Genomic DNA, 18,096 nt, shown 5'->3' with positions numbered 1-18,096 from the left:
GCTCTCTGGTTCCCTCGACCTCAGAAAGGATCTCGTTCCCCTCAGCCCTTCCCTGTGTGTCCACTGTGCCTCCCAGCTTGGCAGGGATGGTTTGAGCCCCTCTGCATCCCTCCTGGGCGGGGGGGGGGGGGGGGGGGACACGATAAAAAGAAAACAGGCCGAGGGTCTTGCTGTGTTTTCATGCTTTAATTCAGAGCTGTCTGCTGTGGGCACAACTCTGTCTGAACAGGACAAAGGAGACAAAATGAAGACCCTCCCCACCTCCCCTCTTCCCGTATCCCCTGAATTCTCCATCAAGGGGATGGCTGAACGGGAGAGTATGCTGTGACTTGTTGGTACTGTCCCCCTAGGTCAGAGAAGGGGGTCATGAGATCCCCGGGCTGAGGCCCTCGGTAGACCCTAGCCACGGAACTTCGTCGGTGCCCGCCCCTCCCTGTGCGCTGTCCGGACACCCCGGTGCTAGCGACGCCTGGGAAGGCTGTTCAGTGAAAAGCTAAGTTATCCCCTTGGGAGATGCTCGGAATAAACTCCGCTGGAGGCCAGCTCTCTGTGCAGAGTCCCAGCCCCGGCTCTGACTCCTGCCTGCGCCTGGACCAGAGGAGCCGCAGGGAGACCCAGACCCAGGCCCTCCAACTAAGCAGAAGCCACTTCTGGCCGCTGGGCTCCAAGGGACCAGCAGTTCAGTAGGTGGTTCCTGGGGAAATGTCCTTTAGGATTGAATCCGCTCCAGCCAGAGGCTGGGGGGAGGGGAGGCCCAAGATCGATTTCTGCTCCAGACAGCCGAGGGCAGGAGGGCAAGGCCATAGCCCAGCAGGAGGAGGTATTAAACAAGAGGGAAAAAGCGGAGCTTTGGAGGAGGAGCACTGGGTAGGCGGCGCCCGGGCCCTGGCCTTGCCCTCCCCCCATGCTCTGTGCCCCGCAGCGCCGGCCTGGGAAGCCCGAGCCAGCAGGCCGCTGTGCCCCCACTGCTCGGAGCTGCCCTCTCGGCGCTGCCCTTTGCATAGATGCGGACACTGGGCGCACACGCGCGCACACGAAGGGCCGGGCCAGGGCTGCCGGCCAGCGTGCTCCCAGGGTCCATCCCAGGGCCGGGCGCAGAGCCGCCGCCTCCACTGACACGAGGAAGAAAAGCCTGTCGAAGGCCCCAAGAGAGAAGGCTCTCAACACTGTGGGCGAGGGCCTGGCAACCCAGAGCAGCGGCCCCACTCACCTTGGGCGCGGCCCTTCACCAGGGCCTCCGCCGGCTACGGCCCCAACCTCGTCCACCAAGACACAAGACACGACAGGAAGGCCACAGACAGCGAAACACAGACAGGAGCAGAGGGGCTACATGGCTCGACTGAATTCCAGTGTGAAAAATATATAGATTTCGTGTTGTCAAATATAGTCATACGTTTATTTTCTCGGCAAAGCTTGGACTATTTCTAAGGAGACGCAACGCAGCTTGGTGAGCACGGTGCAGGAGGCTGGCTCCAGGCCCGGCTTGGCTTTGGATTGGGTGTGTCCACTGCCCCTCCATGTCACGACCCCAGCGTCCGTGGGGCAGCCCCGGGCAGGCCCCAGGAGTTCGGGTGTGGTTCGGCTGGGGTGGGGGTGCTCCACAAAGGATGGCTGGTCTGAGGCCCCAACCGGTGGGGGGAGCTTTGGAGGCACAAAGCGTGTGGCAGAGGGGGCCGTCGCCCCCATGGCTGAGCTGGCTGCCCACTCCCAGTGCATGCAGGTGCCTCCCCCTTGAGTGGAGGGCGCGGAGGGGAAAGGCGGAGCCCCTAAGTCAGGCAGCGGCTGTCTGTTGGAGCAGCGGGGGGTGGGCGAGCAACCTTGGCAGAGAACAAGAGTGGCCCTGGGGCCAGGGGGATGAGTAAGACACAGGGTCCCACCAACCCGCCCAGAGGTGGGGCCTAACCTCTGAAGAGTGGGAGGGGCCACCAGACGGGTGTAAGCCCCACAAGGGAGAAGGAGTGGGTTTACTTTGTCAAATAATAGTGGTGGTTAAAGGTCAGCAGCTTTGCTGGGGGACCAGATGTGGTCCCGGGGAAGGAGGGGGGACAGTGAAGCTCCCCTGCCTGGGAGACGACCCTGGGCCCCCTGCTTTGGCCTGGACGAACATCATGGCTTCAATATCCCATCTTGCCATCCATTCTCTCCAGAGGCAGATAGGTCTAAGTTTCGGAGCCCTCACCCTACAATGCAAGCAGCCCCTCAGTGGAATGTTGGGGTGCATGAGAGCCAAGCCCCAAAGTGAACATAGTGCAAAGCAGAAGTCAGGCCCGAGGCCCCCCAGAGAAAGTTGGGGTGAGCTCCAGGGGCGTCGTGACCTCTGGCCTCTCAACCCGCGGAGGATGGCCGAGCCTAGCCCCATGCCTTCCAGACAGCACGCCCTCGTCTCAGAAAGCTGGAGGAGCCCCCCCTGAGCTGCCAGCCCCTGCCTCCTCCTCTCGTGCTGTGCTGCCGGAGGCTCCAGCTGGGAGCTGGGAGCTGGGGCTCGGGCAAGCGTTCCAGCCCCAGCACTAGCCCGTCTGGCTCAGCTCTCACAGGAAGAAGGGTCTGACACAGCCTGAAGCGCCGAGAGGGAAACGGAGTCTGGGGAAGGTCGAGGACGAACAGACACAGAAGCCCCGCTGCGCTCTTGCCCATCTCTGTCTCGCCTCCGGCCCGAGCCTACGGCCTGACTACACTTCCGAATCCCAAAGCAAGGAGCAGCTGGAAGATGCTGGAACTTCAGCCGGGCCCCGGGGGTTGCAGACCCTGCTCAGAGTCCCGGGCCGGTGGCCTGTACTCTGGGCGGCAGCTGCCTCCACACGAGGAGATAATACTGGCCCAGAAGGCTGGACTGAGGGCAGGAGGGCGGCTGGAGAGGAGGCGTGGGTGGGCAGGCAACGGGACGGGACACGGGCGTGCGGGGAGGGAGGCTCGCCTGGGCGCCTCAGGCCCGACCTCCCCACATTAACACGCCCGAGGCTTTCTGGGCAGCGGCGGCCCCGTGCGAAGGTCCAGATGGGCAGGGCCAGGTTGGGGGACCTCCCCACCTCCTCTCTCTGCAGTGTGTCCTTTCGGTGTGCCCCCCTGCCTCTGGTCTCTCTTCCCTTGTCTCCTGTCACAGTTTCGGGGTGCCTTCCCCCAACCCCGGCTCCCAGCCCCCTGACACTGTTCTCGTCTGGAAAAAGCCACTCCCACGCCCGAAACTAAAATAGGATGAGGCCCCCGGGGAAGGAGCGGGAGGGAGAGCGGCACCCTACAATCAGTGGTCGGGCTGCGGGCGCCGCGGGCTGGCGCGCCGCTCACAGCTGGGAGCTGCCGGCTGCCTGGCCGGGGCTCAGCGAGCGGCAGCTGATGCGGCGGATGGAGTGCAAGGCCACCGTGCAGCAGCCCCGCAGCAGGGAGCTGATGTTGTAAATGGGCTGGCCCTGGCGGCGCTGCGAGCGGCAGAGCCAGGCCACCGTGGGCACGGCCGGCACCACCACGGCCAGCAGATCCACGATGTAGTGGCGGCTCCAGTAGCTCTTGGGCTCCTTCTCGGCGGCGGCCGCCTCCTCCTCCTCTTCCAGGGGGCACACCACGCTCACCGACGGCCCGGGGCTGGGGTTGGCGCCGGGCCGCTGTGGGCTCGGCCCTCGGGTGATGGGCTCCGGGGCCTCCGGCTCGTCACCCACCGTCACCACCACGGCAGAGTCGGGGTCTTTGGGCCCCGGGGGCTGGGGATCCAGCTCCGGGCCCCTGTCCCCCGACTCGGGGAGCGCCCCGCAGACCTGGGCCTGGGTCACTTTCTCCAGGATGGCGTCCAGGTCTGGCTGGTACTGCGCGAAGTCCGTCTGGATGGCGCGCTCCTGCAGGCAGCTGGCCTGCACGCCGGCCTCCAGGCCGCACAGCAGCTTCTCGTAGGTGTTGCTGGCGGGGAAGCGGGGGCCCAGGCCGAAGCTGTTGTGCAGCGAGCCCTCCTCGGGGCCGCAGTCCACCCCTGATGACAGCAGGCTGCTGGCCTCCAGCGCGTCCGTCCGGCTCAGCGTGTCCTCGGTCACCGCGAAGCCGCTGTCCGCCCCGTCGTCGGCCGAGGCCCCGGGGGGGTCGCCGGGGGGCCGGTCGCCGCACACGGCGGGGTCGCTCAGCTTGGTGTAGGTGGAGCTGCGGGTGAGGGAGCGCGCCGGGGACCCGCCAGCCGATTCGCCGGCGCCGTCGTCCTTGGCCGCGCCGTTCTGGGCCACCTCCATGTTGTGCAGCAGCGTCTCCAGCTTCTTGTTCTGGATGTTGATGTCCACGAAGTACTTCTGCAGCCCCTTGTCCTTATCGATCAGGTTGTTCTTGACCGTGTCAATGACCTGCTTGAGCTGCTTGATCTCCTTGCGTGCCTCCTTCAGGGCCAGCTGGGCCTCCACGCGGTGGCACTCCTCCTCGATCCAGTCCTCCTGCATGCGCGACAGCTGCATCTTCAGGTCATCGATCTCGGTGTCCCTGGGAGCAGAGGAGACACACGTGCTCGCTGCCTGGCCTGTCACCACCACCAAGGACGAGCAGGCAAGGGCTGTCACCAAGGACAGAGGGCCTGTGCCTCCTGCCCAGAGCTAGACAGAAAAGGCCCGACTCAGTGCCTCCTTCTCACTCCAGAGGGGGCGAGGGGGCGGCCCAGGGGCCTCCTCCACCCCCGGGGGCGGGGAGTGGGGAGAAACGTGCAGGCCCCTCTGCATCCCCAGCCCTGGAGGCCGAAACGCAGACGACTGTCCCGCTTACACCCATTACCTATAGGAGACATGAGACAAGAGACACTCAGCGTATAAATAAATGCCCACTGCTCTAAAAACCAAACACATCCACTTAAAAATCTTAACCTAAGACAAAAAGAACTAAACGTAAAACCTCTGCTCTGTGGGAAGGGATGTGGCCTCCCAGGAAAGCCGGTGCTGAAGACTGTCCACGGGGGTCCCTGGCCAGAGCCCCTGGGGAGAGAGGCAGCGGGTGCCCTGCTTTGCTTGGGGAACTTATTGCCACCATGTGTGTGCGGGGTGCTGGCCTCACACCTCCCCTCAGTGCGGGGGATGAAACGTGGTGGGTGCGACAGAGGACCACGGTGACCGCAGGTGGCTCTCTTTTATCCACACTGGTCATCTCTGCTTTGTATCTACTGTGAAGGGGATGGGCCAAAAGGATGGACAAGAAGGCACAGGTCGCCCCCGAGAGAAGATGCCAGTGCCAGGCAAACTGGACACTGGCATCCCGAGTCACAGACGAATCCGGGGTGCAGGGGAGGCAGGCAAGTTAGAAGAGCCCCCTATCAAGTCTGGCAGAAAAAGCAGCGCAAAGCGGGGCAGGATGCGGTGGAGGCCGCGAGGGTGCAGGAAAGCTACTCCTGAGCCGGCAGTTCCTGGGGGTGGCACACCCACCCCAGCAACATCAGCCCCCCAGCCACGCGGCCCACGCGCCCCACGTTCACGGAAACGCGATCCACGCGGGGCATGACCGTCACTCTGAGGGCGAGGAGCCCAGCAGAGTGACCCTCCCCGATCAGGCACCGTGCACTTTGCAGAGTCGGATGGGATGGTCAGTTCAGGAAATGAGGCCCGGAGGCGTGCTCTGCGATATGTTGAGGGGTCTGGGCTGAGGGGCCATGGTGGCTGGCAAGGTCAGCAAAAGCATTATCTGGAAAGGGGCGGACTTGACCGCCCACCAGCACACAGCCCGGTGATGGCAGCCGGGGAACCGGGGCTGCTCAGAGTGGCCATGACAGATGGACCACCGGCCATGGGGGGCCCTTATTGGGGTTCATTCTAGGGAAACCCGCCACACTGACACCAAGCCCTGGAAGGGACAGTGAGCTTGGAGGAAGGGATTGGGCATGCTCAGTGGGACTGGACCCAGGCCCTCTCTCCTTGCAGCTGGGGGGACTCCAGGCCCAGGAGCGCTGGCTTCCCCACCCAGTCTAGGACATTACATTTGAACTGAGCCTTGAAGGATGAGTTTGCCCAGGAAGCAAGATGGGGGCAAGGCCATCTCAGGAAGTGGGGACACAGCAAACAAAAGCACAGGGTGTAAAAGCTTCTTTACGGAGAAGGGAGGTCGCGGGAGGAGACGGGTGTCACAGTGAACACACAGAGCGCGTGCGGCCGAACTGCCACAGGTCCCTGCAAGACTAACAGGCAGAGAGTGGTCAGAGATCTGAGGGGGAGGCGCGTCCACGCCAGGGCGTCGTGCCCAAACCACACAGGGCAGACAGTCTGCCCGAGCCGCTGGGCCAGCCCCAGAAAGGACGCGGGGAGACGGGCTGTCTGCTTCCTGAACACGGGAGTGCAAGTGGCCAGGCAGACCCACGGCGTCACTGAGAAGACGAAGGGAAATAAAAATAGAAATCCCAACTCGACGGAGAAGGAGGCCACAGAATGCCACCTGTAACCTCCCGTAGTTCAAAACCACAACAGATCCAAACCGCCTCGGCTGCTTGGCAGAGCTTGGGCCGCAGAAGACGCCCTCATGCATATTATATGCTTCTGTTGCTATGTGATGTCCAGGACAGATGGATCCATAAAGACAGAAAGACGAGTGGTTACCAGGGGCCTGGGCCATGACTGCTCCTGGGAACGGCCTTTCCTTCGGGGGTGATGAGACGGTTCTGGGGCTGGAGAGCGGCGAGCGTTGCACGACTCTGTGCCTATACTAAACATGGCTGAGCGGTATACGTGAGAGAGGGGAGCTGAATGGGATACTGAAAGGAAAGAAGCCATGGTCGTGGAGGCCTGCCCTGGCCCCCAGTGCCCGGGGCAGCTCCAAGGCGGCTTCGTGTTTGAACGGACACCTTTCAGAGAAGAAGATGAAGGTGACGGAGAGTCAGAGGGCGACACTGAAACTTTCAGGGTAAAGATGAAGCCGGTGGCCCAGAAAGGCCGCAGCCGAGAGGGTCAGGATTGGCCCTCCGGTCTGGAGACTGAGAACAGAGGGGACCGTGGGGACTCCTGGGGGACCCCTGGGCTGGAGGGGAGCTTGAGAAAGGTTGCTCGTGATTCTCCCATCATCTGCAAGCAGAGGAGCAGAAAGGCCTCTGGGCCTGAACTGGTGGGCCAAGAGCCCCCTGGCGACTCCCTGGGCGGAAGCAAAGGGGGGCCGGGGGGTTGTCCCCCACCCAGGGAAGTTACTCCAGGAAGAATGCCCTGTGCTCCTGCTCCCCAGGTGGAAAGGAGCCGGGGAATAAGAAATGGCCCAAAGAGGCCGCTAGGCTCAAACGGAGAGAGCACCGCCACAGGGGTGGGGAGGACCAGCGGGCCGGCGGGAGAGCAGCTGAGGGGAGGATGGAGATGGCTGGGGGCTCTAGAAAGGGGCTCCTACGGGGCTTTGCTGGAAGGGAAAGGTGCCGGGAAGGCCTCAGCCTCCTCGCAGAAGTGCCTGGGGCCCTGGGTCCTCTGAGTGTGGGGAGGGCAGCGTGGCTGCAGGGCCGCCCCTGGCCAGCGGCTCACCGGTCCTGCAGCCGATCCTGGGTGTCCTTCAGTCGGGCCTTCAGGTGCCGGATGCACACCTCCTTCTGCTGCAGGGGGGTCAGGTACTGCTCGGGGGTGGGGGGCTTGACGCCATGGTTGTCGCTGCAGAGCGTGTATTTCATGGAGCGCCTGCAAGGGGACACGTGTCAGCGGGGAGTGGGAAGGCATGCCTCACTGTCCTGGTCCCACCGCCACCAGATGGCTCCAGGCTAGGCCTCCCCAGTGGCTTGTGTGGGCCTGAGAACACCCAGGCCTTCTGGAAGGCAGGTTTTAGTAAAGCTCTTCTGAGTGAAGACCACAGTGGGGGGCCCGGGGCTCCCCTAGTTAGGGGTGGGACACACGACAGAGCAGGCACACGGCCAGGCACTGTGGGGGGCACCCTACGGATGCTGCCATCTCAGTCCCGGGGGATCCCAGAACGCCGGTGTCCGGTCTCCGAACCCGGAGAACGAGGTGGGGGCCGGAGGCTGGGGCGGGTGCGCCTCCCCTGTGTAATTCTCGCAGGGCTTGTGGGGGGGTACCCCCGTGTAGGAGGACACACCCCCAGAGCTGACAGCGTTTACCACCCGGCCTGCAGGACCCCGGGGGGGACCGGAGTGCAGACGCGCACGGGCATGGCTGTCTCCAAACACTCTGGTGCCTCCTCCCCGTCCTCACACACACGCGGGCTTGCATGGCCACGCACACACATATCCTTGGCATGCACGGCTGAATACGACGACCCTGGTCCACGTGTGCCTGCACGCCCACCTCCGGGCGCACACGCCGTGCCCGTGCTTCCCCACCGGCCCGCAGCCGCGGCAGGGGCCCTCGCACAGACTAGCACGGCAGCCCGCACACGGGGTCACACAAACGCAGACGCTTTCCACGTGTGAACACCCACTGGCTCTGGGCACCCACTTGTTCACAGCTGTGCCCCGAAGTGGCAGCAAGCTGGCTCCACGTGCTGCCCAGCCTGGGGTGGCCCAGACGGGTGTGTGTGCATGTGTGTGTGTGCACGCACGTGCACACGTGAGCACACCCTGGCCTCAGCACTGCAAGGTGGAGGAATTCCCACCCAGCGCAGGAGGAGGGAGGGCCAGGCCTCACACCTAGAGAAGGACAGCAGCGCCCAGTCCCACCCAGTCCCACCATCCTCCAGCCCAGCCACCTCCCGCCACAGCTCGCTGCCTGCTGCTTGTTCTGGGAAACCGGCTAGGACCTCGGCCTAACAGCCCAGGCAGGTTCTCACGCAGCCTGGCAGAGGCCCCGTGCCTGTCCAACGCCGCCCCTTCAGGGGACGGGGACCCCGGGGTTCAGGGAGGGGCAAGGACATCCACAGGTCTGAAGAAGACAGGCCCGGGTTTGCTGAAGCGGCCGCGTTGGAGGCCGTTGGGAAGGTTCCGCGGCAGCTTTCTAATGTGTACTGAGGAAGAAGGTTCGTAAAGTCCAGGCCCTGGCGAGAACGTGCGGCTGGAGGGCGGAGAGAAAGGGGATGATTCTCTCCTACTGACTCACCTCGTGCTCCCTGGGTTTAACTCTGGTCATACCACATGCCGGCCTGTTTTCCGCGTGACAAGGGGCAGAGGGGTGGCGTGGGTCGGAGCTGGGGACGCCCTGTCTGTGGGCCGCCGTGCCAGGACTCGGGCTAGAGGGGCGCGGAGCTGCGGTGAGGGCTCCTTCCCGGGCCCCGGGCCAACTCGTTGAACTAGTACAGTTGAGAATTAGAGAAGAAGCTGTTCTCACGCTTCCCATTTGCTTTCGTGAGTGGTTTTTTTCTAATAGAATATTTCACACTCATACGTTTTTAGTCATTAGCTCTATTTTTGTGGAAAATATATATAAATAACTGAGAAGAAGAATATACTATAATCCGTGGCTCTCTGCTGTTCCCGCCTTGGAACACCTGTGTGCACTGAGGCCACAGCCGAGGCCCCACAGCTCGCCCAGAGCCGCCCCTGTCCACGTGGGCAAGAAGACCCTCCCAGGGGGCAGGGCTCAGTCTCAGGGCGGGGACCGTCCCCATGCACTGCAGTCATAACGTGCACTGCAAAATCTGCTCCTAATGAGAAAGCATTCAAGTTGCCCATCGTATAGTTTCCAAACTGTGAGCACATCATGCCACTCACACCGCCTGCGCTCGGGGTGGGGTCCCGGCCACGAGGCTGGGGCGTGGGCCCTGCACGCGTGCGTCACCCGTCCTGTGTGTTGGGGGAAACAGAACGGCTGCCTTAGCGTGATCTGAACTTCACTTCCCACCAATGATGTCCTCTCCGCTAGAAAGGCAAGACCAGACTTCCCACGAGGGGTTCTGGCCGCGGGAGCCACAGGCCAGCCTTGGTGGCCCGGGGTTGCTCATATGGGACCCAAGTCATCATGACGGCAGCTACCAGTTCGGGCCACCTGCAGACAGCAACTTACTGAAGCCTGTGTGATGTCAGCCCCACTCGACAGATAAGGGAACGGAGGCTCGGGGACGGGAAGTACGAATGCCCAGCCCGTGCTCCCCAGGCTCCGCTGGGGAATCAGGATGGGCTGCCACTCCCTGGTTTTAGAGAACGCTCAGCTTCCCTTCACCTGCCTCCCCTTTCCGGTTCCATTCCGGCTTTCCTGAGCGTACAACACAGCATGTTTCACGTCGTAACACACGCTGCTTCCCGACCAGGTGCCCTCTGCCCCCGCACAGGCCGCCCCTGAGGAGAGCCCGATGGCAGACACCCGAGTGGCCTGCCCCTCTCCATTCTTGCCTTTCCCCCAATTCTGTGTGTGGTGGCAGGGTACCGGGGACAACGTTGGCGCTCCCTGCACCACCTGGCCTGCAGCTGCAGCCAGTCCCATCACCCAGTGCCATCATCCCGCCCGCCGCCAAGGTGTAGACAGAATTCCTGGGCAAGGAGTCCCTTCTCAGAGAACATGAGCTTCATGTCGGGAGGGTGGCCTTTCTACCTTCCTCCTTCCTGGCCCCGATGCTGACCTGATGCCTCGAGGTGTAGGAACCCTGGTAAGGGCGAGGACAAAAGTTTTACCCGAAGGATGGTGGAGCAGGAAGATGGGACAGGTCCCCGACACTTCAGGGAGCTGCCGGCCACTGGGCCCTGGCTCTGAAAGCATCACCCCTGGCTCGTGTGAGCCCCTGTCTTTGGTCGTGGAAGCCAGGCATTACCCTTCCCTCTCTCAGATAGGAACTGAGGCTCTGGGACATGAGCTGCTGGAGGTCACACAGCCAGTGAACGCCAGAGTCAGCCGGGCCCCACCTGACCCCCCAGGGCACGGGGTACAGGTGCATAGCCGACGAGGCTGGCCGGGCACAGGGGAGGGGGTTACCTGGGTGTGGGGCTGCTGTCGCTGCCCTTGCAGGAGCCCGAGTTGCTGCTGCTGCTGAGAGAGGAGGTGCCGTAGGCGTAGGCGTCCCGCACGCTCACAGGGGGAGAGGTGCGCCTGGAGGCAGGAAGAAGAGGCAGGTGCTCGTTCTGGCTGGCGGGCAGCTGCGGACACTGGGCGAACACCGCCAGGCCGCTGCGGCCCAAAGGGCCCCCGCTGCAGGGTCACGGGCCGGGGAGAGAAGCAGAGGGGAGAAGGGGACGCACAGACAGGGGTGACAGAACAGACAGCGCAAGTCAAGATGGAAAACCAGGAGGAGGCCGGTCTTCCTGGCTCCCCAGGACGGGAATGGAGGCTGGGCAGGCCCAAGGGTGGGGTCTCATCTGCCCTTGCCAGGGGTCCCCAACTTCCAGGGTCCCCCAAGCCCAGAGGAGGGCCCTGCAGGGACTGGCACAAGGGGCAGGGTAGAAGGGGCAGGCAGGGGAAGGGACAGGGGGAGAGGCACACACAGGTCAAAGGGGGGCCAAGTGAGCCAGAGAAGAGGACGGCACGAGTCCCCTCTGGTCACTGTGAAGCTCAGCAACAATCCCGAGGATAGCAGGGATCCAGTGGGTCCATGCTTCCGAGAACGTTCTATCCACTGTGTCCCTTCACCAGTTCCCGGAGAATGTGAGTGTTAGTTAGCAAACCCATTCTAAAGCTGGGAAAGCTGGGGAAATGACTTGCTCAAGGATACACTGTATGTTGGTGGCAGGGGTGAGGGTGGGGACAGAGACCCTCCCTCCTCCCATCCTCCGAGGCCAAGGGGACACTCACCTGCGGGATCCAGCAGAGGCCCGTCTACTGCCCGGCAGGGACATGGCCATGAGGCTGCGGGTCCGGGTGAGGGGCAGGATGGGTGCTGTCCCCGGGGCTGAGGAGAGAGGGCGCGTTGGGGGTGCTGCGGGGAGGGCCGGACCAGGCCACGTCATCCTCTCGTTGGGGCCGCTGCCTGGCATGGCTCCTTCTCTTACCCTTCAGCCGGACACCCCAGGACTGAGCGAGGGCTGCTAGGCCAGGTGCTAGCCACAGCTGCCTCCGCCAATGAAGTTAGCACACTCCTGGCCCCTGACTTAAAATCTCGATCGTCAGGGCCTCAAGGGCAGCCAGAAATCATAGCTCCAACCCTGTGTTCTCCAGATGATTGAATGTGGAGAGAGAGCTCGAAGGCCTTGCCCAAGGTCACACGGGCATCGGGGCAGGGCTTCCTGACCCCCAGCGCAGCACTGAGTCCTCTACGCTACAAGCCAGGCCCCCCGATCCCTGACTCGGACCCCACCCCGCGCTGGACGATCCTCCCTCCTCGGCGGGGGCTGCAGGCTGGAGGACTCCTGGAGCAGCACCAGGAACCCCAAATTAGGCTGGGCTAGTCTCGACGTCACCTTCCCAGGGCGCCCATCGGCGTGTGGCTTGGGGCTTCCTGTCTATAGGGGAGACAAGACAGACCAACATACCAGCACACGTGTAGAAAGACATATGGATACACACGAATGTGAAAAGGTATGACGTCCCGGCCATTCCAAGACAGGCCGTGCACGTCCCAGGGAGCATGCTTGGGGCCTGCCCATGACGCGGGACATGCAGCCGCGCCCTCCCACGTGCGTGTGGCCCACAGGCATGCCCGCACCCATCATGCACACATGCACGCTAGCTCCGGCATGCAGGACCCCAGAGCACAGGCGCAAAGCAGATGAGGAAGGGGGCACATGGGTACAGAAGCCCTCCTCTGGGGGTGGGGGGTCTTGGTGGGCTGGAATGAGTAGGAAGTGACCAGGCCTGTAAAGACCCATCCTTGGCACTCTTGACAAGCGGGTAGAGGCTCGGCTCCAAGGGCAGCCCTACGGGGGTTTAAGGAAGGGAGAAGCCCCCTGTTGGGCTAGGTGTTTGGCCGTTGTAGGAAGGAGTCCTGCCCTGGGCATCATCCCAGAGACGGAAGGGCCTGGGCTCTTGGCAGCCACGAGTCCTGTGCCAGCTCCAGAGACCCCTGTTCCCTCTTTCCATGCTCGGAGCAGGGACTGAGGACAGAAGCCTGGGTTCCTGGAGACGTGGCCAAGGACACCGTGCCCTGACCTCCCCCCATGATGCAGAGAAGCATTCACCGAGCCCCACTGCGCGCAGACCCCGGGCCAAGCACATTACGTACAGTGCGCCATTGGCTCCTCCCAAAAACCCTATGAGGAAGTGCTGTGATTAGTCCCCTTACAGATGAGGAATCTGAGCCTCCGAGAGGGAGGGACGCGCCCCAGTCACACCCCAGTGTGTGGCAGGGCCAACAGGGGAACCAGGCCAACACCAGACGCCCAGGCGCTGGTGCTCGAACTCCGGAGTCCCCTGGCGGGCACCACCCCTCCCACGTCGGGGCCTCCGGGGAGCCTGCCCGTCCTGTCCAGTGGCGGGGCTGCCTCCTGAGGGGACAAAGGCACCGCTCAGGTGGCCTGTTTCCTGGCTGTGACACAGAATGGAGCCTGTTCCCCTGGAGGCCCGCACACAGCCGGCATTGTCCGCCTGGAGGTGTCGGGTGCCCAGTGCAGGAGCTGCCGACACCAGGCCTGTGACCGGAGCTCCTCGCCCCAGTGCGGGGAGGTGTCCCACACGTCATGCCCCGGTCACTCAGGCAAGGCCTCCTGGCACAGTAGGGCCAGCCCCTGGAGGAGGAACCATGGGACCACAGTGATCCCCACTTGTCAGGAAGGCCACCAAGGGCTCTGTGCCTCCTGGCATGGCTTGGGGGCCCGGGGAGGGGCGCGATTTGTTATCATTTTGGGCCCGAGGTGGCTGAGCTGCAGGGCCAGACAGACTCGGGCTTCTAGTCCCAGGCAGCCCAGCTTCCCTGGCAGCCTCACCCCTTCCCTTCTTGCTTTTGGGAGAATGCACTGAGGGGGTGGTGCCTCCAGGAAGACTTCCTGGCAGAGGCAGGGCTCAGGTCAGAGGACCAGCTTGGGCCAGAGTTGCTACGGAGCTCGGAGACTCCAGGTGGAGTCCCAGGCCTCTGTCCGGGGAGGCAGGCAACATGCCCGGTTTGCCTTGGAGCCGAGTGTGGCCTCAGTACAATGAGGCCTTTGTCTCAGCTGTCCCTGCTCCCACCTCGCTTGGCAACCCCACACCTCCCTCCTCTTGCGCTCCCTCTTCCTTCCTCCCTGGCCCAGGGGGTGGGAAGGGGACTGTTTGTACCTGGATGGACCCAATGGTCTCCTGGGAGGCCAGAGCCGGCCATGCCTCTGGAACAGAGGGGGAAGTGGCATTTCCCCTTCTGGGACGGGACCTTGCAGGCGGTGGTCCCTCATGGGAGGGCAAAAGCCACCCAGGCCCCAAGGGAGCCACCTCTCCAGGATCCTACTCAGAAGTCTGGGCTGCTCTCTCCCGTCCTCCCTCCCCCTCCGGGCCCCAGAGAGGAGGCAGGTTGCCATGGCATATGTCACCATGCCGCCATGCCACCTGCCTGCTCCCTTGGAGTCCTGCGGCCCTGAGCCCAGGCCGCCAGAGCCTGCTGCTCGGAAGGGAAGGTGCAAGGGAACCAACCCTTTACCGTGGGGAGCTGGGCTGAGAGTCTCTTATCACCTCAACACCAGCGTAAAGCCAGCCCCTCCCCTTAGCCTCCCTCCACTTCCCCACCCTGCCAGCGGCACCACGACAATGTTGCTGCACGCCCCCTTTGATCCCTCACACACCCAGCAGGTTCCCGAAGGTCTACAGAGGGGGTCCAGGGGACACAGCGGGCTCCAGGGAACAGGAGACAGAAGGATGCAGAAATAGAGTCAAACGGATCTGGGCTCAAATCCCAGCTCTGTCACCCTCCAGCTGCGTGCCTCGGGCAAGCCGTGCTGCTTCTCTGCGTCTCAGCTTCCTCATCTGTGACAGAGGCACCTCGTGGGCTACCGTAGTTGGGTAAGGCGGGCCCAGCGCTCAGCTGGGACCCATGACACAACACCACACATACTCAGAGTGGGAATTGCCAGTGTCCTGGAAGTAGACCATTGCAATACGAGGTGAGCTTCAAAACGGAAACACGTTCAAGGTATCAGGTGGCCTCTCGAGGGTCAGAGAAAGCTTCTCCAAAAAGAAATTTACACTGGGTCTTGAAGGATGAATAGGAGTTCGTCAGGCAGAGAAAGGAAGTGGGAAGGAAGGAGAAGGCTGGGCAAAGGCAGGGAGTAGTTCAACAGCATGGCAGCCGAGGAAACCAGGGCGCCTGGTGAGGTCAGAGGCACAGTGGGGTGAGGCTGCAGGGCAAGGCAGCGCCAGGCCGCACAGAGCCACCTAAGCTAGGATCTTGTCCTTTGGGCAATAGGAAGCCAAGGAAGGGCCTTGGAAGGGGGAGGGACACGATCAGACTTGCAGTTTAAAAAGCCCCTGGGTAGGGGGTCTTTGTGGAATGTGGTTGGGCAGAATACGGGCAGAGAGACCAGGTAGGTTATCGAGACCCCCCAGGTGAGACACGAGAAGAGCCTGGGTCAGGGTGGCAGCGGAAGCAACGGAGGAGAGGCCATGGAACCTCCAGATGCATCGGGGGCCCCCAGTTACGTAAAAATCGGGCACACTCTTGATTCTGGCGTTCAAGACCCGCTCCTCTATACCCCTGCCCCCGTGCTCTCAGCAGCCTGCCGACCCCCAGGAAGGCCCTGTCAGTCAGTCTTGCAGCTCTGCACGGGCTGTCGGTCCAGCGTGCAGCCCACTTCCTGCCCTGCCCTCATGCACGCGCCTTCTGTGAGGCTCTGCCCCGTGTCTTTTCCCCTGGACTTCTCCCATCACTCACGGTCGTGACCGCTCAGCATGCCATGCCTTAGGTCGAATCTCAGGGAACACCTCCCTCTGGGGGAGTTCATAAAAATAAACACAATCAACACACAACTGTTAGTGACACCATGGATCAAGCAGGCACGTCTGGCAGGCCAGGAGTTGGATTAGATGGTCTCTAGGACACTTCCGGATCCAAACTTCTCTGATTCTGGGCTGTTCATGAAATGATGGACTTCCAGTGAATGCATTCTTCTCCTTCCATTACTAGGGCTCCTGGGTTTCAGCTTCCCCTCTGCAACATGAGAAAGCTGCATTCTTCAGAGAGACACTGTGGCATTTTACTCCATCAGCATGTCATGGGGGAGAAACCAGGCACTCGCATTAATCTAATATTCTAGCTAAGTGAAAGTCCCCCCATGTACTAGAAACGATTTTTTTTTTTTTTTTGCAAAGGCTCAGCCATCGATAAAAGAAGAAAGCTATCCTGAAACCCAAGGGAACGGAACAGTCTATGTCTCATGACTCAAGCCTCTGACAGCTGTGGAAAGCAGCACCTCGCGATCAACAGAACAGAACCTGGGAGGGGTCCTCTCTCTGCCAAGGCAACACGAGAAGGCAGAACATTCCTCCTGTCAAGCAGCAAAGCGCCTGGTGCTCCTCGAATGCCAAAGCCGGGAGAAGCAGGAGGTGGAAGGCTGGCCTGGGTTCGTGCCAGCAGCCGTGCTCTGCATCTCAGAGGATTAGTGCCACCGGGCTCGCCATGGCCGAGGAGCTCAGTAAACCTTCCACCGGCTTCGTAACCTCTCCGGTCCCTGCAGTTGTCCACACTCTCCGAGAAACTGAGGACCTTTCTTCCTGAACTTGGGAAGCGGCAGCGGTGGCATTTCCCCGGCTCGCTGCCTGTGCCCCGCACAAGCTGCCCTTGGCACTGGACCCAGAGACTGGAGCCGCTGGGCTCCTTCTCACCGTGGCCACCCCAGCAAGGCAGCCGGACAGACGGACCCACGACCTGGACAGATGCCATGGGGGCTGCCCGAGGCCAGCGGGACAGGGCTGAGGGCCGCGACGGCCACTCCACAGGTGGCCTCCAAGGATTAGACCCAGATTCCAGACCTTGGTGAGCCTCGAGCCCCTCAGTCTGCAAACCACCTGGAGAATCTGCCTCTAGGGCTGCGGGGGACAGGCTCAGGCCTCCTTCCCCTCTTCACCTGTTCCACGCGTGAAGGTCTACAGTCAGACTGTTCTAGCTACAACGGTTTTGCAGCTTAAAACTGACGTCCTGTGTATTTTCCAGTAAGCCACTGCACATCCAGAAGGATGGCTATTATCAAAAAAGGGACAATGACAAATGTGGGGGCGGGAGGGGTGAAGCTGGAGTCCTTGTTCCCTACTGGTGGGAATGCGGGGCAGCCGCAGGAAAACAGTGTGGCGGTTCCCCAAAACATGAACTGTAGGGTTACCGCACGACCTAGCAACTTCCCGGGGAGGTAGATACGCCGAAGGATGGAAGACAGGAGCTCGCACAAAAACTTGTTTAGGAATAACAGCGCTATTCACAGTAGCCGGAAGGAGGAAACCCACCCGGGAGTCTGCCTGCGTCCAGTGAATGGAGGAACCGGACATGGTACGTATGGAGAATGGCATTATCTGTCATAACAACGCACGACGGACGGACATCTGCCACAACATGGGTGACCCGTGAAATATGCCAAATGAAAGAAGCCAGACACAAAAGGCCACACACTGTCTGATCCCATTTATATGACATGTCCGTCACACGCAAATCTGTGGAGACCCAAAGCAGATCAGTTGTTGCCAAGAGGTGGGAGGAGGAGGCAGAGGGCATGACGGCTAGCGGGACTCTCTTTGGGGAAGACGAAAATGTTCTGGAATTAGATAGTGATGATGGATCACAGCTCTGTGAATATACTAAACCCCCCCGAATCGTACATTTTTTTTTGGAGGCATTCCTTTTTTAATTAATTTAAATTCAGTTAATTAACATATAGAGTATTATTAGTTTCAGAGGTTGAGTTTAGTGATTCATCAGTTGCATAAAACACCCAGTGCTCATTACATCACGTGGGCTCCTTAATGCCCGTCACCCAGTTATCCTAGCCCCCTGCCCCCTGCCCCTCCAGCAACCCTCAGTTTGTTCCCTATAGTCAAGAGTCTCTTATGGTTTGTCTCCTCCTCTGATTTCATCTTGTTTTACTTTTCCTTCCTTTCCCCTATGATCCTTGTTTTGTTTCTTAAATTCTACATATGAGTGAGATCATATGATCACTGTCCTTCTCTGATTGCTTTATTTCATTTAGCATAATACCCTCTAGTTCCATCCACATAGCTGCAAATGGCAAGATTTCATTTTTTTGGTGGCTCGGTAATATTCCATTGTCTGAATTGTACATTTTAGAGGGAGAGATTTTATGGTGTGTGAATTTTTATCACAATAAAAAACAAATTTACGTAAGGTAATTTTAAAATCTACATGATATATATTTTAAATGAACAGTTGTACAAGGGCAGGCCTGGTCCAAAAAGGGGAAGGGAATCACCCAGGACG

The 18,096-nt window shown here is 61.2% G+C and overlaps 1 protein-coding gene across 2 annotated transcripts; it reads right to left on the bottom strand.

Moving 5' to 3' along the window:
* Window positions 1-171: 171 nt before the first annotated feature.
* On the bottom strand, window positions 172-12,845 carry SNPH (syntaphilin). 2 transcript variants are annotated; one of them, XM_057312614.1, is made up of 4 exons: window positions 11,571-12,845; window positions 10,758-10,970; window positions 7,434-7,583; window positions 172-4,446 (listed from the first exon to the last, which is right to left on the bottom strand). In XM_057312614.1, the coding sequence occupies exons 1-4, from the start codon at window positions 11,750-11,752 to the stop codon at window positions 3,279-3,281; spliced, it is 1,713 nt and encodes a 570-aa protein (XP_057168597.1). In that variant the 5' UTR covers window positions 11,753-12,845; the 3' UTR covers window positions 172-3,278. The 2 variants fall into 2 exon arrangements, with proteins under 2 accessions (XP_057168597.1, XP_026358976.1); XM_026503191.4 differs by having other exon boundaries at window positions 10,758-10,871.
* Window positions 12,846-18,096: the final 5,251 nt, after the last annotated feature.

The sequence above is a fragment of the Ursus arctos genome, unplaced genomic scaffold, assembly GCF_023065955.2.
Source record: "Ursus arctos isolate Adak ecotype North America unplaced genomic scaffold, UrsArc2.0 scaffold_16, whole genome shotgun sequence".
Lineage (NCBI taxonomy): Eukaryota > Metazoa > Chordata > Mammalia > Carnivora > Ursidae > Ursus > Ursus arctos.
Note: the sequence above shows the minus strand (reverse complement) of the source record. Positions and strands in the feature narration are given on the sequence as shown.

Excerpts from the sequence above, each read along its gene's own strand:
- SNPH (XM_057312614.1), bottom strand. The coding sequence starts at position 11,752 with ATGCCAGGCAGCGGCCCCAACGAGAGGATGACGTGGCCTGGTCCGGCC. Across the intron at positions 7,584-10,757 it reads GACAGCAGCCCCACACCCAG|GCGCTCCATGAAATACACGC; the intron begins GTAACCCCCTCC and ends GTCCCCTTGCAG. Across the intron at positions 4,447-7,433 it reads CAGGATCGGCTGCAGGACCG|GGACACCGAGATCGATGACC; the intron begins GTGAGCCGCTGG and ends CTCTGCTCCCAG.